The sequence below is a fragment of the Lissotriton helveticus genome, chromosome 12 (genome assembly GCF_964261635.1).
Source record: "Lissotriton helveticus chromosome 12, aLisHel1.1, whole genome shotgun sequence".
Lineage (NCBI taxonomy): Eukaryota > Metazoa > Chordata > Amphibia > Caudata > Salamandridae > Lissotriton > Lissotriton helveticus.
The window spans coordinates 613,642,727-613,667,701 of NC_136073.1; the positions used below are offsets into that span (position 1 = coordinate 613,642,727).

At 48.6% G+C, this 24,975-nt stretch overlaps 1 protein-coding gene across 5 annotated transcripts in view; it reads left to right on the top strand.

Moving 5' to 3' along the window:
• Window positions 1–1,198: 1,198 nt before the first annotated feature.
• LOC144798453 (uncharacterized) overlaps window positions 1,199–24,975 on the top strand; it is a 549,513-nt gene continuing 525,736 nt past the window's right edge. The window contains exon 1 of one of the 5 annotated variants that reach the window (XM_078669336.1): window positions 1,199–1,717. In XM_078669336.1, the coding sequence (XP_078525462.1) occupies window positions 1,442–1,717 (276 nt within the window). In that variant the 5' untranslated portion in view covers window positions 1,199–1,441. Of the gene's footprint in view, window positions 1,752–24,975 lie in introns of all 5 variants that reach the window. The other 4 variants (XM_078669335.1, XM_078669334.1, XM_078669333.1 and 1 more) reach the window with 4 other exon arrangements.

Below are 24,975 nucleotides of genomic sequence, written 5' to 3' on the forward strand. Positions count from 1 at the left end.
TACACAAGCAGTAAGAGTAAGGGTGGAAGCCTAATATCGCTTTTTCCATTTGACAGCAATGATTCCATTAGGTGACCCTGCCCCCCTCCAGTGATCATGAAGTGCGAATAAGCCGTACAAAATGTAAATATGCAATCTTTGAAATCGGAATAAGATCTATGTTCCTTTTATGAGTGTCTTTTGTCTACTGTCATATTAAGTCCTGTGTAGTTTATATGTGTGAATTCACAAACCACAATCGCCACTATTTTTATGTATTGAGCACCGGACCTGAAAGTCTGCACGCACCAATATGGGGCAAAACAATCACCATATAATGTAGCATGCAGCATGAAGGTAAAAATGTGGAACCCTTCAGCGTATTTACGAGATGGGGGGGTTTTGCAACTAACCATGTGTTGTTATTTTTACAGAGACAACAAAACAGTACAAAACGTATGTATGATACGCATGTTTTAGTATAAACAGCGTTAAGTATTAGTAATATATGCAATATTTTCACCCTTAATTTAAGAACTGACAGGAGTGGCATATACAGGGCTGGTCCCTGTATGGTCCTGAAGAAAAGCTTGGGGAGCTTGAAACATGTCGACCAAACACTGATTTAACCTTCATTACAGGTTAAAATACGGTGTCACCCCTTTTAATATACCTACCTAGGAGCAGTGAATAAAGTTGTTGAGGCCCACTAGCACGGTATTTTTAATCACTCACACCCACTCCACCATTCTCACTTGCACCACACATAGTCCTACACTATCAAGTGCTCCTGCGTAGTCTGTGAGTCGCAGCACGCCCCTTTTCGTAGAGAACTGGGATGGCCCCAATGATGAAGCATGTCACTGTGGGGAAACCCCGGTGAGTGAGGGGACACTAGAAAGAAAATTTTCTTTCTTTTTTGGTCAGTACTGATTAATTTAAATCAGGGACCATTACACAAGCTAGGTCTCTGAACCCAATATTTTTGGGTCCTCCTGTTTTGATCCTTCATCATTGACCAGTCCTCGCCCTCTAAAAACTTGGTTTGATGGAGGGCGGGCATACACCTGAAAACAGGGATGGACTTCTAAAGCTAAGTGGGGGCCCTTGCAAGAAAATTGAAATTTAAAAGGCCATTACGATGTCAAACTTATTTTTTAATATAACTGGTACCTGTATGGTGGTTAAAAAAAATGTGCGGCTCGAGGAGTTCTGGGGGGAGAACATGGCGGCAGACGGCTGAGCTGCCGTGGTGCTCCGTGATGCGGACCTCTGTTTACCTTACTCGGTGACCTAGCCTGACCGGACCGGGCCTGCATTACTAACGAGAAGCGGTCGTCAAAATAATTTCACCGCCTTCACTATTTTTGCCCGTTTCAATAGGAGAGATGTAAAAACCTGCAGGCTTCGATTTTCGAATTTGAACTGGTTACCTTAGAGCGGGAGTCCTTTCACCGTGTCTATGCCCTGTTACTGCAGCCGCGTAACTGCGGCAGTCTTCCAGGATCCAGCGTCAGCGTCGGGGGTCGGTGACTACGGTACGGCGGTAAATCTTTTTGACCCGGCGTCTGTGTTCGATTACAGCGATGCCGCTGTAATTCCCTTTGATGTGGCTGGAGTCGGCGGAGGCGAGGAGACGCTACACGCGGTTTTGAGGAGCGAGCTTCCTCCTGTGATACCGCGGCGGTGGTCTGTAGCAGCCCTGGAGCTGAGGAGGGGGAGAAGAGCCCGAAACCTGGTGAGAGTTTCTTGTGGGATTTCAACCAGAAGCGGTGAGTTGTCAGCGTCAGTACCTCCTGAGAGAGTGGCTTCCGAAGTGGCGGAAAGGTGTTTCAGCGGTGGTAGGGGGGGCCCTCAAGAGGTAGACAGCCCTGATTTGTGTTCTTCCACTCAGATCAAAACCAGGTCTAAGGGGCAAAGTGGTAAGAGAGGAGGGAAAGTGCCAGCAACTCCATCTATTAAGCAACCAGCACTGAAGGAAAGTGGGTCTTCTTTCTTAACAACTGAGGTGAAGAGTAAGGGGACACGCTCAAACACTGCTAAAGTAAAGGCTAAAACCAAGGCAAACACTAAGAGCGTAATTGCTACAGAACTAGGTTCTAAAATTACACCATCATTACGCTCATATTTTAAGGCTTTGCCGCAAGTGTTACGCCTTTCTAAGAACCAGGAAATGGCAGTCCTCAATTATGGCGTATATGCTGGCCCATCGCTTGCAATGGAGCAGGATACTGCTCTTAACTCTCAACCTACAGTGGGCTTGTCTTTGGCTCCGTATACTAATCCAGATTTGGGCACAACTACCCTCCCGCCCTCAGCATATGAAGGTGTAGTATCTGCAATGCCTACAGTGCCTGTAATACCTCAAACTGAACTCCCGGTTGGTATTTTAGACTCTCTAGGAAGTGGGAGTGAATCATTTGCAGCAAACAGCTTACCATCAGCCTCGAATTTGGTTGAAGAGGGGATGAATATAAATATGAACAGCGCCGGAAGCCCAAGGGGGTACAGGTCCCGATTGGCAAGAACAGATGGTGTTGGAGCCTCCCGTCAGGATTTTTGCTGACACTACAGAGGAGTTGGTAACTGAAACTGGAACAAGAGGCGAATGCCCCATTGTAAGCAAAGTCGGTGATGAGCTCTCATTGCAGACTCCTGCGCAGAGTGCCTCTGCTAGTTTAGCACAAATAGATACCGCAGTTGCATCACAGCAGAGTCGTTGATGGCAATGTTTTCTACACTTTCCCAAGATATAAGGAGGGGGTTTGAGGAGTCCTCGGCTAATCAAGCGGAGATGAGGAGTTATTACGAGTCCCTTGATACCAAACTAGAGGGCCTGGCATCAAGAACAGGCATACTAGAAGAGAATATGGGAGCATTGTCACTGCATGTTGACAAGGCTGAGGAGGACATAGTGAAGTTAAAGAGAGAGGACCAAACCCTTCAGGACAGGATGGAGGTGTTAGAGAATAACGCCAGACGCAGTAACATACGGGTCCTCAATGTGCCTGAAGGATCTGAGGGTTCTGAAATTAAACAGTTCATGGTCCAGCTTTTGAAGGTTTCACTAAGCCTAGGATGTTCAGTAGAGGAGCTCACCACTGACATCCAACGGGTGCACAGAGAACCTTTTAAACATAACCCACAAAGGACTAAACCTCGTAAGATCCTGATTAACTTCCACACATATGCCCTCAAGGAACAAATTCTCAACCAAGCTCTTAAACAGAAATCTCTATCAGGGAAGGGATTCTCTTTTCAAATAAGATCAGACCTGGCCAGTGTCACACTTAAGAGACAGTGGGAACTAGGTAGGCGTTTAGATGCTTTCAGGAGGGCGGGCGCTACAGCAAAGATAACTTTTCCTGCAGCGTTAAAAGTTATGCATAATAATAAAATGTATAACATTAGGACAGTGCAGGCAGCGGATGAGCTTCTGTTGGAGCTGGGTAATAAGGCTTCTGCACTATAGGGGAGAACGGGTTTCAGAGGGCCCTTAGTAATGCAAATTGTGGGGTCTCCCCTTTTTGTTTAGGAATACAGTTAAAGGTTTTGATACTTGATACTAAAAAAATTTTTTAAAAAAAGGAGAGTAAAACGGGGAAAAAACCTGGTAGTTATACATATATATGCACTCAATAGAAAAAAGAAAAAAATATATAAAAAAATAAATAAGTGAGAATAATATTTGGTCATTTCTATTACCTTTATCCTTCCATATCTTCTAGCACATAAAATGGCCTTTACACAAAGGGTTCGGTTCCGGTTTAGGTTGGGACCGGGTGGGTGAGTCGAGGTCCGTAGTGGGGGTGCCATCTACTGGATTTGATCCGGTTAGATACATCTAGGGTTCTCCACGGGAGGGGGGGTGGGAAGGAGCGGGGAGGTCGGGTGGGGGGGTTAAAAATAAAACAAAATCTCATTTGTCACTTTAATACGTTGTTCTATGAAGTTCAGTGGGCATTGTATGGCCTGGAGATGAGTTTGTTCTGGTTAGAGCCCTGGTTCAAGTGGTATAGCGGTATTCCCAGCTCTCAGCACTGCTATATGGTAAGAGCTTGGCTGATTTTTGTTTTTTTCTTCTTCATTGGGGATGGCTAATCTAAAGATATGTTCCTGGAACATAAATGGCCTGCGGACTAAACCCAGAGCTTGAAAATTGTTCCAGTATCTCCGGGATATGGACGTGCAGGTGATTCTGCTCCAGGAAACTCATCTGACCCAACTTGAGTTAGCTGATTGGGTGAAGAAAAATAGGTGGATCGATTTTGCGGTTTCTACCTCCCAAAGTACAAATACAAGGGGAGTATCCTTGATTTTTAAAAAAACAGCTAAAGGAAAGATTGTTAAATTCCATGGTAGACCCTGGGAGTAGATGGGTCATTGCATTATTAAACATCTTGGGGGCTCAATTTACCTTGGTGGGGTACTATGGCCCGAATCAAGATGACCCCACAGTATTAGAGACCATCTTTATTCACCTTTTATCTTTCCCTGAGCCTGTAATATTCGCAGGTGATTTTAACATTGTACTTGATCCAATTTTGGACAAGTCTCAAAACAATCGGTCCCGTATCCCCTCAAAATCTAGGTCTTTTTTGCTTAGTTCGATGAAGCAGTTTGGGTATGTGAACGTCTGGAGGGAAAGGTCTGGGACTCAGCAGGGGGTCTCTTTTAGAAATTATAAATATCATCATCAATCTCGGATTGATTTCGTATTGGTCAGCCAGAGTTTAGTGGCAGCTGTTAAAGATATTCATTATTTACCTATACACCTATCTGATCATGCGGCCGTGGTATTGGATTTATTAGTAGCCCCCAATGCTTCATGTAGAAGATGGACATTTGATCGTTCCCTGCTCTCCCACCCCGATGACATCTTATTTCTTAAAACGGAGGTCCGGCACTTTCTTAATGAGAATGTTGGGTCAGTTGACAATGGTATTGTCTGGGACTCCCTAAAGGCATTCTTATGAGGCCTTATCACCGCTAAGGTGTCCTATAGAAGGAGGGAGTATAGGGAGGCTGTTGCTTCGGTTGAAGCAAACATAGCTAATCTTCAATATGATATTGATACCAACGGGGCCTCATCGGCAACTCTTTTATCAAATTTACAAAATAAACTTCTCTCCTTAAAGGGGCAATTAACCTCAATCTTGAACCAGCGTGTTCAAGAAAGATGGGACGCTAGTAAGATCGCCCATTTTGAATACGGTGAGGGCGCAGGGAAATTATTAGCCTGGAAATCCAAAACCGATCAAATTCGCAACAACATAGATTTGATCACGGTTAACAACATATCAAAAACATCAGATATGGATATAAGACAGGCTTTTAGAGACTGTTTCCAGGAAATTTATCATGAAGATAAAATAACTGAACCTGGCCAAATTAGGAAATGGCTGAATCAAATAGCTTTACCAACTCTATCGAGTGAACAGAGTGAATATATGGATAGTATAATCTCAGAGGGAGAAGTTGAAAAAGCCGTTCAATGTGCAAAAAAAGGGAAGGCTGCAGGACCGGACGGTCTACCAGCAGAAATCTACAGAGCATTAGTGCAAGAACTAGCCCCCTTTTTGACAATTTTATTTAATCAAATTCTACAGGACGGTGTGCGCCCTCCACTATTTTGGGATAATGCCTCTATAACCTTAATCCTAAAGCCTGGAAAGGTGCCTTCCGCATGTGGGTCGTACAGACCCATATCAATTCTGAATGTGGATTATAAGATCTTTACCACAATACTTGCTAAGAGACTAGCAATGGTGGCTCCTGGAATCCTTCATTCAGATCAGAAAGGGTTTGTGAAGGGACGACAATTATACGAATGAACTTATGATCTAATAGGGGCAATAGATATGGCCTCTCTGGAGTCCCTCCCCTTAACGATACTCACGCTGGACGCAACCAAGGCCTTTGACAGGGTGAACTGGGTTTACCTGTCGGAGGCCTTGGCGAAGTTCAGAGTGGGTGAAAAGATGCGGAGAGCAATTACCCTCTTGTACCAGAATCCGAGTGCCTGCATTTTGGTAAATGGTATACTATCTGAGCCTTTGAACATCTTGAGAGGTACCAGGCAGGGCTGCCCTCTCTCCCCACTCCTGTTCGATCTGTACATTGAACCATTTGCCCAGAGTCTAAGGGAGAACATTAACATCAGACCGTTCATGTATAAGGGGTGGGAGAGAAAGGTGGCCCTATATGCCGATGACATTCTGGTATACACCTCAGAGGTACACACCGCGCTTCCAGCAGTTTGAAAGCTTGCCTCGGAGTTTGGTGAAATCTCTGGGTACCAGATCAACCCTGATAAAACAGAGATGTTGATTTGGAATGTAGATCAGATTCCAGCGGATATCACGATACGCCCGGGGAATAAGTTGAGATACCTGGGTATTAACATCATCAAAGATATCAATCAGATAGCCAAGATAAATGTTGCTGCTGTAGCTAAGGAATGCCGTAAATTACTATCGTCATGGGCACAACTTCCCTTATCATTTTTAGGAAGGGTTAATTTAAGTAAAATGTCTATCCTACCTAAGGTTTCTTTTCTTTTTAACACTATTCCGTTATATTTTGATCCCTTATTAATAAATAAACTACAATCTGATATTAACTCCTTCATCTGGAGTAACCGACTTTCGAGGATCTCCTGGAAAAAGCTTAGGAGGGGCAGAGAAAAAGGTGGAATCGCGGCCCCAGATTTCCAATTATATGTATGGGCATTTCAATTATCACATGTCAGAGTGCTTCTTAAAAATCCATCAGGGCACGGGGTCGATTCTTTGTATTCCACACTTCTCACAGGTGAAGGGGTTAGTCATTTAGGGTTTTTGTTTAAGTTTGGGGACCCCAAGTTTTAAAAAAAAATTAAGTTGAAGACTCTGCAAGGATTGGCCAAAATGTGGGCACAGATAACTAAAACTATTAAGGTAGGGTATTACAACAGTAGGACTCCACTGTGGGATCTCCCTGAGACCCCCACCTGGTTGAGAGATAGTCTAGCGACACCAATTAAGGAAGCTGGATTGGTTGTTTGGGGGGATTTGTTTATAGAAGGAGAGCTACTTCCGTGGGAGTATCTTAGAAACATCATTGGCATAAACTTTGCTAGGTTTAAATATTTGCAAATAGACAGCTGGTCCCACGCATATGCTTCCCGTACAACGCGTGGAAATAAATTCCCCATAGGAGGTTACAGCCAATTAATATCATCCTTGGTTGATAAACCTCCTGCTAAAAAGGAAATTTCAACATGGTACAACCTGATTATGGAGGAAAGGGATGGAGCTTTCTCACTACCAGAGGATCTTTGGTCATCAACCATAATGGGGCGTAATCTACAAAGCCTTTGGAGCCTATCCTGTGGAATGTTGTGGGAGGTAGTGAAACCATCCTGGCTCCGTAGAAATCACATCTTTACTATTCACAGGGCCTACTACTCTCCATTAAGACTTTTGAAATTTACACAGGGGAGCCAGGTAGCATGCCCTAAATGTGGTAAGGTAGCTGTTTCGGACTGTCATATGTTTTTTGAGTGTCCCGTTTTGTCAACTTTTTGGGAGGACATAAAAAGAACTGTGTCCCTATCTTTGAACTCAAGGATAGTCCTCGATCTCCCACTGATCATCTTTGGCATTATGGAGGGTCTCCAAAGCTCAGAGAAGAAGCTAGTTTTCTATTCTATCTTGCTTGCTAGGAGGGAGATATGTAGAAGATGGAAAGACCCTTTGCCCCCTACAATAGAAGACTGGTACTCCTCGATCCTATCTGTCCCCAGATTAGACCTGGGTAGGTCTAGTAACTCAAACAAAAAGGCGTTTTGGTATCTACTAAATTGGGCACATTGAGTTTCCGGTTTCCCCCCCGTCCCCCCCCCCCCCCCGGGTCCAATGATTAAGCCACTTGGATATACCCCAGGGCCAGGCATTATTGTGGAATCTTCCACTTTTTTAATGGTTGGTTTCCGTTTGATGAAATAAAGTTGGTTGAGAAGGAGGAGCTGAGGGTTAAGTTTCGATAGTTAAATCTGAACCCCGCCAGCTAAAATAACTGCTGAGACAGCACCCCGCTCGGATACCACTCGACTTCATCATGGAAACAAATCATTGTGGCAAATGAGGACAAAAAAAAAATGTGCGGTGTGTTGGGGATTCTATTGTCCCCCCTCCGTTATGTGAGTGGTCGACATGCTTCTGCCTGTTGGCCCAGTTGGGTCCATGGCATTCACCAGGAGCTAATTTAAACAAAAACGGGCTCCACCCTTACTGTACTATGGGGGGAGGGTTCCACTGAGAATAGGGCCTTGATGGTCCTCACCCATAGCGCAGATTCAAGTGGCCACCCTGCTCCTAAAAAACAATGGAAAGTGAACAGGAAAATAGTTCAAGTAAAAAAGAGGGAGGGAATTGCAAGCATGGAAATTTAGGACTCCAAGGACTTTAAGAAACTGTGGGTGCTCTTGAAACAACATATTTGGGAAGCAGCGCCCGGTCTATTGAATAACTTTTGTAATTAAATCTCTAAAGTTTTGGATGAAACCAGAGTCACACTTGGAAAAGTTGATAATGCACTGTCTACCCTTATTCAGGCCTTGCAGACCTTGGTTTTTCACCATGAGGCTGCTCAACTAATAATCTACCCTGCAGGGGCCCATACCTCTACTCAGGCCCCTCCAGCTAACTCTAGTGCACCAGGGATTGCGGCACAGGTTTTGAACATGGGAAAAAGCCTATCCCGACACCTATTAACCCACAATGGTGGTCCGATTCAGAGGGGACACCAGCCATGGCAACGGCCAGTCAACAGTGATAGTTGGTCCACCCCAAATAGCCCTGACCTACCAGTATTAGACCTCCAAACAATTAGCTGCCCCTATACTGTGGTCCTGGTAGGGGTCCCAGGACTGAATAGCTCAAAGGACGAGTCCACAGACCAGTTGATTAATAAAGCAATTCACTAGCTATGTAAATATGTGAGGTTTAACATGGCTGATCACAGGCATATTTTGATGGCTAGGAGGGTTGCTTGATCGGTAGGACCAAGAAAATATTTAAAGGGGATAGCGTGAATTTCACCCTTAGATACCCAGAATTGGCCCATAAGATCCTGTATTGTACCTCACAATCATTTTCAGTTGAATCTGGGATTAAACCCCTACCTTTGCTTTTTTTTTTAAATAGGCCACCATTTATTCCTACACATCCCCAACGCCTTGTTGATTAAGAAGAGGGATCTACTCTTTGTGGGGGATTTCTGATATCACTTAACTCATTTACCCCCTTGAGGGATCTTAATGATATAGACTGACTATGAGCGGGGGAGGGCACAGGCAAAGTCAGTGATATTTTGGTCAAACCTCCTGTTGAACCCTATGTGACAGGGGAGACCAATTCTGGGCAAAAAACAGGCTCCCCATTCGAGCTTAGGGACCAAAGTTACATGGGGTCAAGCACTTCAGGGAAGGTTTGCACTGCCCCTCCTTTTTTCAGGGTGGGGTCAGGAGGAGTGCCCTAAAAATAGTCTCCTGAATGTGGTTGGTTTAGCTAATACATTTTGGGATGAGCAGTGTCAGTCAGTCAGTCAAAGATACTTTATTCGGCAGCCAAAAGCCATAAAAGTAAACATTTTAAAAAGCACAATTGAGTGAAAGATATTAATACATAAAAACATAGGTCACAATAAAAGTTTGAAATATGCCTGTACAAAAAAATAAAAGGGCATCCGGCTTTACTATTTCATCAATCATGTATAAATCTACAGATAGTGCAACAATATAAAGTGCAAAAGTTCTAAATATAAAACCAAAGACTATAAGGACTATCACATAAAGTGCACATTAGGTGAGAGAACAGACTGGCTCCAGCCATTGCAATTTTTTCCTGTGTCTAATAGCTGCTATTAAAATGCTTGCAAACCCCAGGCAAACCATGGGGGGATAACATTTGAAGATAGATCAAAACCGGCCTCGCTTGGACGAACTAACAGTCTCTAAGCAGTGGTAAAATATGATTTCTGCACTGGGAAATTATCACGGGGCAGGGTTTAAGTGAACCAGGTTTGGAATAGCCTAGATGAAATGCCAGAAGCCAGTTGACCAGATTCAAACGAAATCTGGTCAAAACAAAGCGATGGTGAGCTTTGTTCACATAAGATAAATATGGCTGCATCTGTGGGCCAGAGTTCAATATGGCAAATCTTCTCACAGACGGTTTGGCGAATTCCGCCTCCTCCCTAAACCTCTGCCGCTTGTCCAAAAACTGCTTTTTGAATTCTCCAATGACAGTCTTGCCAAAAGATCCTGGGCTCAAGAACAGGTCAGGACTACTGAGCCATTTAGTCTGTTCCTTTATGTATTTCAGCCAGGGAATAAGTAACACCCCCTCCAGTGAGATGCAGTCAGTATTATGAGTTGATTTAGATTTGGGGTCAGGCTTGCCCAAATTCTGAGCCAGTGCAGCAATAGGGCAACCGCGATCTGGTCTGAAATGCAACACACTCCCAATTCTTCATGTAGGTTAAATACAGGGGTTGCATTGGGGACCGCAAGGAGTTTTTGCATGAAATTATTCTCGGCCACCTTCACATCCTTGTAACCCCAAATGTCACTCCCGTACGTAGCCATTGGGATACATTTTGCATTGTAGACCTTTAATGGTGCGGGTAGTGGCTTTGACCCTAGTCTTTTAGCAAAATTCAGGGTGGCCCCTGCCGCTCGGGCTAGGATATTCTTTTTAAGTAAAAGTTGTGGGCTCGAAGATCCTTGCTCATCAAAAAAATTACCCCTAGGTAGGGAAACATTGGCACGTTGGTTAATTCTGCCCCCTTGCAATACAATTTGGCCTTGGCCGCCTTTACGGAACCTATAGTCATAGTGTGTGATTTCTTATAATTCATAGTTGAATCTAGTGTCCATAAAACGTATAAAACAGTTCAAAAGACATTGTAGACCCAATGCGGTTCTAGCCAGTAGAACCGCGTCATCGGCGTATAGAAGTGCAGGAATCATTTTGGAACTAGCTCTGGGTATATCTTTGCAACAAGCTGCTAAGGATTATCCCAATTTGTTAAAATATAGTGTGAATAGCAAAGGTGCCAAAATGCACCCCTGCCGGAACCCCTTTTTACTTCCCAAGAGCTTGTCAAACTGCCATCTGTGTTGTACCTTACCGCTGCTGTGGTGTTTTCATGGGTAGTATGCAAAAAGGAGACCAGCTCTGCATCTATCCCCAGATCACGTAACACCAGCCATAGCTCAGACCTGTTGACATAGTCAAAAGCTGAGGGTAAGTCCATGAAGGCAAAATGTAAGACTCCCCTCTTGGCGATGGTGTACTTCCTAATGACTAAGTGCAGGTTAAGGCACTGGTCCAGGGTCCCTTTCCCCTGCCTGAAGCCATACTGAAGATCGGAGATGATATTAACCTGATCAAGATAGCCTGTTAGGTGATCCAGAATTACTTTTCCCAGTATTTTAGATGCAGAATCTAGGAGGGAGATTGGTCTCTAACAGGCTGGATCGTCCCGGGCTCCCTTTTTAGGTCTCGCCTAGCGTTGCAACGCGAATTTGCTGCCATTGCTTAGCGAGGCATGCAGTATATACTGTAGCATGGAAGCTTCGTGGAAGCTCCACCCACTCTCTGCCCATTGGTATGTTATGTTATGTTATTATAAGCTTGTAGAGCGCTTTATCACCCAGAGGTATCCAAGCGCTAAGCGTATCTGGCTTTTGTCTTAAATGCTGCCTTCCGATTGGCTTGAGACTTGTTAGTCCCTCTTCATTCATCATTGGTATCCTTCCACAGCTACCAGCCCCTTTACTTCCATCAGTATTTTTCTTCCCCTGCCTTTTTCCCACCCCTCCCGCAGTCCGTGACTGACACCACCCCCCTCACTCCTGTTTGTGCCTTCTTCCCACCCGCACTTCCGATTCTAATGCAATAGGTCCCACGTAAATGTGAGTCCTATTGCATTCTCAATGCTTGCTTATAAAGTCCTTTCTGTGACGTATAAGGCATATTGGATATCCCGGCATGCCTCTGTTTGCACTTACGTCTCACTGTTTTTTTAAACAGCTTGCTTTTTTTTTTTTTTTTTGAGTGCTTGTTTTTTTAATGCAGATTTATATAGTGGGGGTCATGAGGAGATTAAGTGATTTGCCCAGAATCACAGGATGGGATGCAACCCAGAGGCTCCAACCTTGATCACCTACACGGAAATCCTTGCAAGTTACTTTTAAAACTAAATTGTTTAATTTTAACAGCTATCGCGTTAACGATGCCTGTTAGGAAATGCATTACTTTTTTGAGTCAAACTAGGTATCTATACATTCTATAAGTGGTCCCTGCCTCCGCGTGGCTCTGCCTTTCAATTAAGAGCTTGAAAGAGGCTCAGCATGGTGCCCCAGAGTTTCATTATTTATTGTTGGAAGGCGCGCATTTTTTATTTGATCCCCAAGGCGCCCTCATCACGGCCGCCATGCTTCATGTTTTAGCATGGCGGCCAATTGCTTAACTAAATTCTGCAGGCGGCATAGAACAAAACATGATCAGCTATGGGCTGTAACTTATGTTTTCATCTTGTTTCTTGTTTTTATTTACTTTGGCTCTGACTTGCATGTATTTAAGTAACCCGCATCAACGTAATTGACTTCCAAGACAGCTACACCACGTCCCGTGCTAGTGCAAAGTGATTCCCCCCTCAGGAGGTGGGGTTATCATGCCTCTCAAAGGGTGAACACTGTCATTGCATTCCAGAACATTGCAGTGGCTGGTGATGTAAAGTAGATGCTTGTCCAGCTCCTCCTTCGCCCAAATAATCCAGACCACACACATTTTGTAGCAGAAAAGGCCACTTTATTCAAGACAGATGAATTCCCATCAAATAACCATTTTATTATACCGATGCAATTTGGCAATTAAAACCGAAACCATTTGTCATCTTAAATCTGCAAATATATATAACATCGCACCAAAACCATCAATATAATTTTCTTGTGTCACAATACTGATTTAAACTTCCCCAACCTTTTTTCCTTAAATTCTTCCCCTCAATTGTTCTCAATAAACTCCCCTTATCCCCCCCCCACCAAGGACTGGACAAGCCCGCTCTAGACTTATGCTCCCCCGATTTACGCCCTTAAACCTCTGCTAGGGAATATCATGTCTTGAAGTGGCAAAAATAAGCTTTCATATAACATTTTCATCTTTTTTTAATTTTTTTTTGTTTTTTTAGGGTGGGTGGATGGGATCTAACGAGAAACGCACCCTGCCGCCTCAGCCTCGCTCGCGCTCCTAAACACCCTGCCTACGCACCTACGAATTCTCAGCGCGCGCCCCTACCTGACGCTCCCTCAGCCAATCCCCGCATGGCCCGCTCCATGTGCGCGAACATCCCCAGGGGGAGACAGCTCGTGCCGCTCCCCCTGAGGGCCCATTGCAATGTGAGATTCCTTTTGCTCATCAAGTGCCTCACTAACTAGTGCTACATGCTCAAGGAAGTGATGTGCTTTCCGCAAAAGGGCAATTTGCTCCAGAATGCAGCAGACTCGCCGAAGTATTGGGGCCCATCAGACATGTCACTGTGTCTATTTGTCCTTCTTCTATGTCAGTTGTTATCGGTACTGCTCTTCTGTTGACCCACTCAAAAGCCAATGGTTGCTGCCTGCTAAGGCTGTGCACAATGAAAAAAATTGTTAGGCAGCAGGCCGACCAATCGTACGGTGAAGTAATGGGCAGTGCACAATTTGAGCGGGTGCCAGCCATTCCAAAGAGCCACTGGTGAGTGCCATGGAGGTGAGGGTTGCTTTGTCGTGCAGTATTTACATCATGCAGAGAGCCTTCTAAGGTCACGGCAGGGCCCACCTTGGCCTTTCATCTTTTCAAGTCAAGACGGTGCCTGCCAGCCTTGAAGATTCATGCACTGGGAGGGTTATGTGGACTCTTTACCGTCACCTTTCAAACAGTCAGTGCTAATATTCCTTCTCAGAGCGCGTCAAGGAGTGTCTTGTCACTGGGAGAGAAAAAAGTCGTACATGCATTTCAAAATCAGTGCTCTTCTGTTTTTGTCACATGGTGGACCAGGGATGAGTTCTCTTTTAACACAGTTGGCATAAAATAACCATTGTCTGATTTGATCCAGAGGGCATTCACACAGTCTGAGGGCTTCATTGACAACGCACGTTGATTGATGTGCTATTATGTGTGTGTTTTCAGGAAATGTAGCGAGCGTGCTCGCATCTAAGTGTATGTATTTCATAGCAAAAGTCATCAACAGGTCAACTGTTGTGAAGTGGAGCCGATCTCTGAACTGTGTAGATTAGTGAGAGGTAGTTCACACATATTCCCCAGAAACATACTTAGGGGTCCATTACGATGCCGGAGGAAATCCGCCCGACATCATCAGCCCAATTCCCCCCCGCCAGATTTGGATGGCGGGAGGGACCGCGGCGGTGTGAAACACCGCCCGCCTGTTTTCCGCCCAGTCGCCTAGCGGCCGGGGCGGAAAACCAGTAACATGGTGGCGGTGTTTTTTAGACACCGCCCGCCATATTACAATGGGCTTTGCACAATGCATTTCCGTGGCGGCAATACCGCCACGGAAAGGCATGCGGAGGCTCCCGCGGGGCCCTCTTGCGGGCCCCCTGGGAGTCCGTGGCTTGGGGGGTGCACATGGGGGGTACCAATGGTACCCCCCCGCATTTCAAAGTGCAACATGGCAGGCACCGCGCAGTGCCTGTCATGTTGCGCTTTGAAAAGCACAACGTGCACTTTTACCATTGCGGCGGGCGGAGATTCCTGCTCCGCCCGCCGCAATCGTACACATACAGGATGCGCCCGCCTGTGTGGCGGGCGCATCCTAATGCCATTGTCGGGACCCCCGCACTGTTAGCGGGCGGTCCACTTCTCCGTTAGGGTGGCGGGCGGGCAAAGCCCGCCCGCCATCCTAATGGGCCCCTTAGTGTCTTGAGATTTAAGGAGCGCACACCCACTGTCTTGTGTGTGCGCATGCGTGTGTGTGTGCGTGTGTCTAGGTGTGTGTATGTGTGTATAGCGTTAGAGTGATGTCTCCCCTGGTGAATGGTGTATTGCAGAGTGGCTGGTAATTAAAGTGGAAGTGATTTATTTTATTTATGTGTTTTTATATAGCGCGGACTTTACCCGAAGGCGTCAGAGCGCTTCACAATAGAAACAGTAATGATACATGAGGAGAAAATTACAAGTGAGCAAATTACAGAAAACAAACATTAAATTACATGAGGTAAAAGTGACAATTGTGAGCAAACAAAATACATGAGGTAGCAAACGGTGCAATACAAGAGGAGAAAGTGACATGTGTGCGGGTTACAAGAGAAAACAAAGTACAAGTAGAGGTATAATACTGCAATATATGGCAGACACTCACGCACAAGAGCAAACATTACGTAGGCAATGGTGGCACTTGTGCAAGTATCTAAAGCAAACAAAATGTGAGAGGTAGCAAACCTGTTACAAGAGAAAAGTGGCGTGTGCATGTTACAAAAGAGTACCAAACACAGGTACAAGGATAATACTGCAATAAACGACAAACACTCCAAACTCAAGAACACTTCCATAGTCATGGAAGGCACTTCCATAGTCGTGGAGAATACATTTTCCCATTGTGCAGGGTCTTCCTTCAGATAATAGAGAGGGAGTGAATTAAATTTGGAAGTGCCTTTGGAGGTGGAGAACTTTGAGGTAGGTTTTGAAACCTAGGAGGAGGAGGTGGTCCGAAGCTGAGGCGGAAGTGAGTTCCAGATTCTCACTGCGTTGCCTGAAAAGGATTGGGCCATCGATCTTTCCTTCTTGAAAGTGGGAGGTTCAAGCAGTAGATTTTCCGCATTACGTGATGGTCTAGAGCCTCCAGAGAGTTTCAGTTTATTCGCCAGGTAGCGTGGAGAGGAGGAGTGCAAGGCTTTGTGGGTGATACAGGCAGTCTTGTAGATAGCTCTAGCCTCGATGGGAAGCCAGCGGTGGGAGGATAACATTGGTGTGATGTGGTCGCTTCTTTTGGCCCCATAAATGAAATGATCTGCTGAATGGTTAACAGATTTAAGGGGGGACAGGTGTGATCTGGGGAGGCCAGTAAGAAGAGAATTGCAGTAGTCTAGTCTGGAGAGGAACAGCGATTGTACCAGGGTTTTAAGGTCTTCCTCCGGGAAAAAGCGAAAAATTTCCCAAAGAAGGCGCAGTTGGTATCGAGCAGACTTTGCAATGGAATTGATGTGGGAGATTAGATTGAGTTTTTTGTCGAGTATGACACCAAGGGATTTTGCGCTGTCGACAATGATGGGTTTATTGTTAAGTAGATTCATCTGATCCATCCATGATTGAACCGGGGGAGGAGAGGAGGAGGAATTCAGTTTTGGAGGGATTCAGAATCAGTTGATGAGTTGACGTCCAGTTTTGAATGGAGTGGAGAGTGGAGCTTAGGAAGGCGAGATTGTGAGTGGAGGCAACCTTGAGGTAGATTTGAGTGTCATCTGCATAGAGATGATAGTGGATCCCGGATTTACTTAGATTTCCCAGTGGTTCTAAATAGAGATTGAACAATGTGGGTGCAATTATAGAGCCTTGAGGAACACCTTGACCTACCGCGAAAGGCGATGAAAGACTGTTCGCTATTTTGATCATTTGGGATCTATCAGAGAGGAAGGAAGCAAACGGGTCAGGAACATTGACAGCTGAAAGGGGTAGGATGTGTTAAGTGAGGAGCGGGTGTAGGAGGAGCCTAGGCAGATTGGGTGTAGGAGGAGCCTAGGCAGACTGGGTGGAGTCAGAGTGTAGGGGAAAAGGTGAGTGGGTGAGCAAGGGATGATGACCAAGAAGTGGTCATAGATGGAGGAGGGGCTTGGGCACAGCAAGTAAGGGGAAGAGAGGTGGGGGCAAAGGTGGGCACTCATGCAGTGGTTGCTCAGAACACAGGGTGATTACAGAGATCAGGACTTATGGAGGTTTACCCCAGTTTTTTTAACTGCACCCCCTTACACTCTCTAATTTCGGGGGCAATCACATTTGGGGGAGCTAATCAAAAGGGGGTTGGGCTGCACTATGGAGGGAGAAGGGGTCACAGAATGACATGGCTTCCGGGAAATTTTGGGGGGCTATCCTTAGGTTGTATTGCTTCCCTTCTTCCTTATGGGGTGCACTCCAAAAATGATAGGGGCATCAGGGGGAATAGGGGGAGTGAGCAGGTTTGTGACAGTTTAAATTACCAAACACTAGGGGGGTACCATACAATCCTACTGTGGCTATGGTATTGAAAGGTACAACAAGGAGCATGTGGTGGTATTTTTTTCAGGCGGGGCTCACCAAGATTTTATAGACTCCCCTGCATGTGGCAATTAATAGGAACCCTTGGAAAATTTTTATTGCAATCAGACACTACAGAGATTCCCGACATGATATCTGGGAGCACGATTGATTCTCAGTGGGAGGGGCGTGGCTTGGACGCCGACCGGGATGGCGGCGTGAGCCTGAAGCTCCGAGCCTGATCCCGTCAAACATCCTGGAAAAGACAAGCAGCCCGGGAGCCCTGCACAGAGCGCCAGGGGAACAGAAGTTCATTGTCGCGGGCCAGCGCGGGCCTGCCGGCGGTGCCCGGACCCGATTTTGGACCCTGGGAGGGCTGCGAGCCGGACTCAAGATGGCGGCGGCCCGGGGCTGAGAGAGCTCACCTCGGAGGCGAGCGGCGCCGCAGCCGGAACACAGCGACGGTACCAGTGCAGTGGTGTGAGCGGATGGTAGCCCCTGCCGCGGAGAGCTCACTGGTCGTGGGGGCGGCGGGGAGCGGCCCCCGCCGTACCGGAGGTATCGGACCGAGGCGCCCCTCCCCCGGCACCTGGCACGAAGGCCTTGTGCTGAGAGCGTAGCGCCCCGGCAGGACCATCTGACGACTGCAGTGGCGGCGTGCCGAGCCTCTGCTTGGGGCCTGAGGGAGCTGTCTAGAGGTGGCTCTACACGGATGAACACGGAGGAGTTGGGACTGGAGAGCTGGGGGCCAGGGGCGGTGCACGGCCTCGGAACAGATTGTTGACCCCGCACCGAGGCTCCTGGGGGGCATCTGCTGACCGAAGAGGGGGGTGTACCAGGGAAGAGGCCGCGGAACCGGGCGCCCATTGACTGGCGGCAGGACTTAGACGCCGCGCGGTTGCGGTGAGAGCGGTGAGTCGGGGACCTGAGCCGACAGATGATTGGCGAGATAGACTGTTGTGGAATGACGCCCCAGACCTGGTCCAGTTCGGAGTAGCGCTGATCTGGGTGGCCGGGTGCGGACCGCTGGACACCTCACGCCCCTGAGTGGCACCCTGCTTGTCGCTTGCCTGGGATAGAGGGTGCCGGCGCTAAGAATAACGGTGGGCGAAGTAGAGCAAAGCGCTGGAACCGCATTGTGTGCACGACTGGATGGTCGGAGGTGAACGCGGCCTCCCAGCAAAGTGAGGGCCAGACAGCGAGCGGCCATCTTTGATAACCGGTGGGAGCCCGAAGGGTACAGTGGGACGGACTCTTGCTGGTGACCGCGCTTCTGGGGGGAACGCTGAGCCACTGTGTGGATGGGGAGTTCAAGGGGCCTCCTTCGCTGCTCGGATGGACGTTCGGTCCGGGATAACCCTCGGAGGCGGCCTTGGCCCGATTTCCGCAGAGAACAAGATGGCCGCTGAGGGCGGCGAACTGACGCTGCACCGGGGTCGGAAACGGGCGAAAATACCGGACGTCGGTGATGGAGCCCATGAGGACCAGGAAAGCTCGGCGCAGGAAAGGAGGCTGACAGCAAGGCTGGATGGGATACTGGAGGCGATAACCGCGACCATGGAGTCCCTGCATCAAGATATAGCGCAAGTGGCCAAGGGGCCTGGCCTCCTGAAGGCGGGCCACGCTAAACTCAAGGATAGGGTGAAGGAAAATGAACTACTGCTGCAGGAGCTGAAACCGGCGGTGGTGACCGCGGAACATAAACTGTCGGACATCCTCAGTCGCCTAGCGACGCTTGAGAGACGTGCAGAGGACTCCGAAGGCCGCAATAGGAGGAATAACGTGCGGGTGGTGGGCCTGCCGGAGAAAGTGGAGGGGGATGACGCAGTAGTGTACATGGAGACCTGGTTTAAGACTGTTGTGGCCCCGGAGGGACTCTCCCCCTTCTTCTCTCTGGAGCGGGCACACAGGGTCCCGGCCCGTCCGCCTATGCAGGGCCGCCCTCCCAGACCGATGGTGGTCCACCTGCTACACTTTAAAGACCGTGACCTGTTGATACAAAGGGCTCGCTCTGTGGGCCCCTTCCAAGTGGATAACAGCCCGGTCACGGTTTTCCCTGACTACATGCAGGAGGTCCAAAGAAGCAGGGCCTCCTATCTGGCCGTGAAGAAGGAACTGAGAGAGGAGGGCATACAGTATTCTTTGCTCTTCCCGGCAAAGCTGCGAGTGATCCTAGATGGTGCGACCCATTTCTTTCAAACCCCTGACGAAGTGTGGTCGTGGCTCGAGTTGTACCGTGCTGGTACGGATCGTAAAGGTAAAGGAGGTAGAGAGAGGCAGCCATTGGTCAAGGTGAGGAAGTCACAGCGCCTCCGCAAAAAGGATAAACTCAAGAGAGCGCAGCAGGCGGATCAGATGGCGGCGGACAGGAAGGGAGCACTTGCCACGACGGCGATCATCACGGGCTCGCAACAGGAGAGAACGCTGCTGGAATCGGACCCTGGCGAGGACGATGGCAAATCTAAGGGGGACGTTTCGGATGTTGATAGCTCCGGGGGGCCGGCGGTCACCCCACAGACGGCGGATGGTCTATTTAATGAATAACACTGCCAGCAGGCCCTGTGTTCTGGACTCCTGATGGGACGAGCTGCCCTGGTGCTCTGAAACTTGGCAGGTACTGTGCGGAAATGCTGACTGGGGTCAAGGGCTCGGGGCGAGGGCCTCGACTGCTCCAGGTCGGCTCTGACTACCCCTTTTGTGGCCCTTAAGGCCTTCTGTGGTGACGACTACAGACTAAGGGACTGGGTGTTGTGTTACAGGTTTGGATGGGGTCTGATGCAGTGTTGTTAGGTCCTGTTCTGGGGAGTGGGGTTGTGGGGGTTTTTTGGGGTGTTTTGTGTGGGGGGGTTCAACTGCATTGATGTGGGTAGCGGGTTGATTACGAGACAGTGGTTGGGTGATGGCAGCAATGGGGACGTTACCTAGGTTGAAATGCCTCACATGGAATGTTCGCGGACTTCGAACTATGTCTAGACGATATAAGGTGCAGGCCCATTTGGCGAGGCGAGGCGTCCAGATTGCACTGTTACAGGAGACTCACTTGACCAAGCCGGAATGTGCTGCACTGCAGAGGAGGTGGCATGGCCAGGTGTTTGGCACTGTGTATTCGGCGTTTGCCAGAGGGGTGTTGATATGGGTGAGGGTGGGGATCCCGTTTCAGGCTACGAACCAGTTGGTCGACCCTGAGGGACGGTTTGTGGTGGTAGAAGGCAGATTGTATGGCCGTGATGTGGTGTTGTGTAGTGTGTACGCCCCCAATTCTGACCAGGCCCGGTTTTTTGACAGCTTGTCCGGCTCGCTGGCCCACTTTCTGGCGGGCCCCATTATCCATGGTGGTGACTTCAATTCAATTACTGATGTTTCACTAGATAGGTCACATCCCCCACTGTCTGACTCCCCAGTACGCAGGCTAGCAGCCAATAGGAAAGATTGGCAGGAGAGATGGGGCCTTATAGATGTATGGAGGGAACAGCATCTTGAAGTTAGGGATTATTCCTTCTTCTCAGTGCTACATGCGTTACACGTTAGGATAGATTCCATCTTGTGTGGCGGCCCTTTGGCTGCCATGACAGCACATTCGGAATACCTGGCTAGAACAATTTCGGACCATAACCCCCTACTGGTGACGGTGCAGTGGCAGCAGGCAAGATCGGCGGTTCCATCTTGGAGGCTGCAGCCTACTGCATTGGAGGATCCGGTGTTTGGTGACACGGTCCTCCAGGGAATCGAGTATTACTTTGACGAGAATGAAGGTTCTACCACCACGAGATCGGTTGAATGGGATGCACTGAAAGTGGTGGTGAGGGGTGTATGTATGGGCAGGTTTCCGAATGAAAGAGCGACGGTTGTGGCTGATCTGGAGAAGGCGGAAGGGGTGTTGAGGGATCTAGAGCAGCGTAGACCGGAGCGACCGGAGTTGCAGGGACGACCATATCTAGTTCAAGTTCAAGTTCATGCATTTATAAAGCGCACTACTCACCCAGAGGGTCTCAAGGCGCTGGAGGGAGGGGTTTATTGTTTATCGAATAGCCATGTTTTCAGTTCTTTTCTGAAGGAGATGTGATTCTGAGTAAGGCGGAGGTGGGTGGGGAGTGAGTTCCAGGTCTTGGCAGCCAGGAAGGAGAAGGATCTGCCACCCATGGTGGTTTTTCGGATGCGCGGGACTGCGGCGAGGGCTTGGTTGGATGATCTTAGTTGGCGGGTGGGATAGTAGAAGGACAGTCGGGTGTTGAGGCATTCGGGTCCTAGATTATAAAGGACCTTGTGTGCGTGGGTAAGAAGGCGGAAAGTAATTCTTTTGTTGACGGGAAGCCAGTGGAGGTTTTTTAAGTGACCGGTGATGTGCTCTTGGCGCGGGATGTCTAATATGAGTCTCGCTGATGCGTTTTGGATGCGTTGGAGCTTTTTCTGCAATTTTGTTGTAATTCCGGCGTAGAGTGTGTTGCCATAGTCCAGTCGACTCGTGACCAGTGCATGGGTGACAGTCTTTCTTGTTTCGAGGGGGATCCAGCGGAAGATCTTTTTGAGAATGCGAAGGACGTTGAAGCAGGAGGACGATACGGCGTTGACTTGTCTGGACATTGAGAGGGAGGAGTCTAGAATGAAGCCAAGGTTACGTGCATGGTCTGTGGGTGTGGGCGCAGATCCCAAAGCGGAAGGCCACCAGGAGTCGTCCCAAGATGAGGGGGAGGATCCTAGGATGAGCACCTCCGTTTTGTCTGAGTTGAGTTTTAAGCGGCTCTGTTCCATCCATTCGGCTACTTCTTTCATACCTTCGTGAAGGTTGTTTTTGGCGGTGTTGGGGTCGTTGGTGAGGGAAAGGATTAGCTGGGTGTCGTCGGCGTAGGATATGATGTTGAGGTTGTGTTGACGTGCGATGGAGGCGAGGGGACTCATGTAGACGTTGAAGAGGGTGGGACTGAGTGAGGAGCCTTGAGGTACGCCGCAGATGACTTCGGTGGGCTCTGAGTAGAAAGGGGGGAGTCGGACTCTCTGGGTTCTCCCGGCAAGGAACGAGATGATCCAGTCCAAGGCTTTTCCTTGTATGCCGATGTTGTTGAGGCGTTGTATGAGGGTGTTGTGACAGACAGTGTCGAAGGCGGCGGAGAGGTCGAGTAGAATGAGGGCCACTGTTTCACCGTTGTCCAGGAGTGCTCGGATGTCGTCGGTCGCCGCAATGAGGGCGGTTTCGGTGCTGTGTTTGGCTCGAAAGCCGTTCTGTGAGGGATCCAGGGAGTTGTTGGATTCAAGGAAGGCTGCGAGTTGGCTATTGACGGCTTTCTCGATGACTTTGGCCGGGAAAGGGAGGAGGGAAATGGGTCGGTAGTTTTTCAGATCTGAGGGGTCTGCTGTTGGTTTTTTCAGAAGGGCGCTGAGATCGGCGTGTTTCCATATTTCTGGAAAGGTGGCGGAGTTGAAGGAGCAGTTGATAACATCTCGGAGTTGGGGAGCGATGATGGAGTCAGCTTTGTTGAAGATGTAGTGGGGACAGGGGTCAGAAGGTGAACCAGAGTGGATTGAGTTCATGAGGCGAATGGTGTCTTCAATGGTGATTGGGTTCCAGGAGTTGAGGTAGTTAGTTGGAGGGGTGGGATCTGAAGGGGGTGGGGTGAGTTGGTCATTGGGAGTATTCTTGAAGCTGTTGTGGATGTCGGCAATTTTGTTGTAGAAGAAGGAGGATAGCGCATCGCAGAGGTCTTGGGAGTTAGTGATGTCGTTGGATGCTGCGGGAGGGTTGGTGAATTCTTTGACGATATTGAAGAGTTCCTTGCTGTTATGGGAATTGTTGTCGAGACGGTCCTTAAATGCTGATTTCTTGGCGGATCGAATCAGTTGGTGGTGTTTGCGGGTGGCTGTCTTGAGGGATGCCATGTTGTCTGAGGTTGGTTCTTTTCTCCAATTCTTCTCCAGGGTGCGGCATGTCTTCTTGGATTTTTTAAGGTCATCATTGAACCAGGGAGCTTTTTTGCTGGATGATTTTGACTGGTGTTTTTTCAGGGGTGCTAGTTCATCCGCACTGTGGGTAATCCATTGCCTAAGGTTGGTGGCCGCTAGGTCTGGGTCCGTTGCTGGGGTGGGAGTGTTTTGGCTGAGTGATGTGAGGAGTTGGTCGGTGGTGATTTTGTTCCATTTTCTTCGGGGAATGGGTTGTGGACGGTTATGGGTCAGGGTTGTTTTGTAGCTGAAGTGAACACAGCTGTGATCCGTCCAGTGGAGAGCTGTAGTGTGATCGAAGGAGATGTGCTTGCTGGAGGTGAAGATAGGGTCGAGCGTGTGGGTGTGTCAACAAGTTGTTTGAGTCCGAGATTGGACAGGTTGTCCAGAAGGGTGGTGGTGTTGTTGTCGAGAATGTTGTCAAGGTGGTAGTTGAGGTCTCCTAGAAGAATGTAGTTCTCGGAGGCGAGGGCGTGCGGGCTGACGAAGTCAGTGATGTCGTCGCTGAATTGAGATCGGGTGCCTGGGGGCCTGTAAATGAGGGTTCCTCTAAGTGTGGTCCTGGGGTCGGTGTGGATCTGAAAGTGGAGGTGTTCGGCGGTTGCAAGATTGACGTTAGAGCTGGTTGTAATTTTGATGGTGTTTCTATGGACGATGGCGATTCCTCCTCCAGTTTGGTCGGTGCGGTCTTTTCGAATGATCTTGTAAGTGTCCGGTATGGCTATGGCGATGTCGGGGGCAGAAGATGCATTCATCCATGTTTCAGTAAGGAAGGCGATGTCAGGTGACGCAGTGTCGATTAGGTCCCAGAGTTCGGTTGCATGTCTGTGGACCGAGCGGGTGTTCAGTAGGATGCATTTCAAGTCGTTGGGTTCGGAGCTGTGTGTGGATGAAGTGTGTTTGGTGAGGGTCCTGAAGCAGTTGAACTTACAGGAGAGGCAGGAGAATGGGCCGTGGGTACGTCCTGGGGTAGCTTCGCAGCAAAGTGGGGTGCGTCCGGCGTTGAGGGCGAGGAGAGTAGCGGCATTATAAGTTACTCTGGGGGGTTGGGAGCGGCATAGAGCAGGGGGACGGGCGCTGGGCGCGGTCCAGGCGTGGACGGGCGTAGACGGGCTTACCTTTGGTGCACCTTCGGCGCGACCGCAGCGCGTGACCGCTGCACGCGTAGGCATCTGTCATATGTGAATGGTGGAGGGGGGAGGGGCGAGGGCGGGGCAGCTGGGAGGCGGGATCGGGGTCGAGGGCCGGTCTGGGAGGCACAACAGATAAACAAACACAAGATGGCTGCAAGCCACGAGAGGGAACAGGACGAGATTGGTCATATCTCGCTCTACGCGGACGATTTGCTGCTGTACCCCGATTTTGAATTGTATTACCTAGCGGCTCAGTTACAGGTGTTGACGCTAAATGTAGCTAAAGAATTTAGAGGACCGGAACGGGAACGAGGGACCGGTATACAACGGCATGTCCTCTCGTATATAATACTGCGGCAGAAATTAGACTTGAAAGGCTTGTCCGTGGAAGAGAAGACTCTCCGGCTGAGCTGGAATAGAAGTCTGCGGAGGGCGAAAGCAACTCGTCCGTACGCGCCGGAGGTCCCGTTGGGGATGTTGACTGCGCTTCCACATGGGGGCGATTGGTCCCCGTTGTTGGAATGGGAGGAGCTGGGTTTGCTAATGGTGGGGGACTTATTTATCGACGGGATGTTGGTCCCCTTCCGGGTACTGCAGGACCAGTATGGCCTCCAAGATGGACACTACCTATTACATGCGGCGGTGGTGGCAGC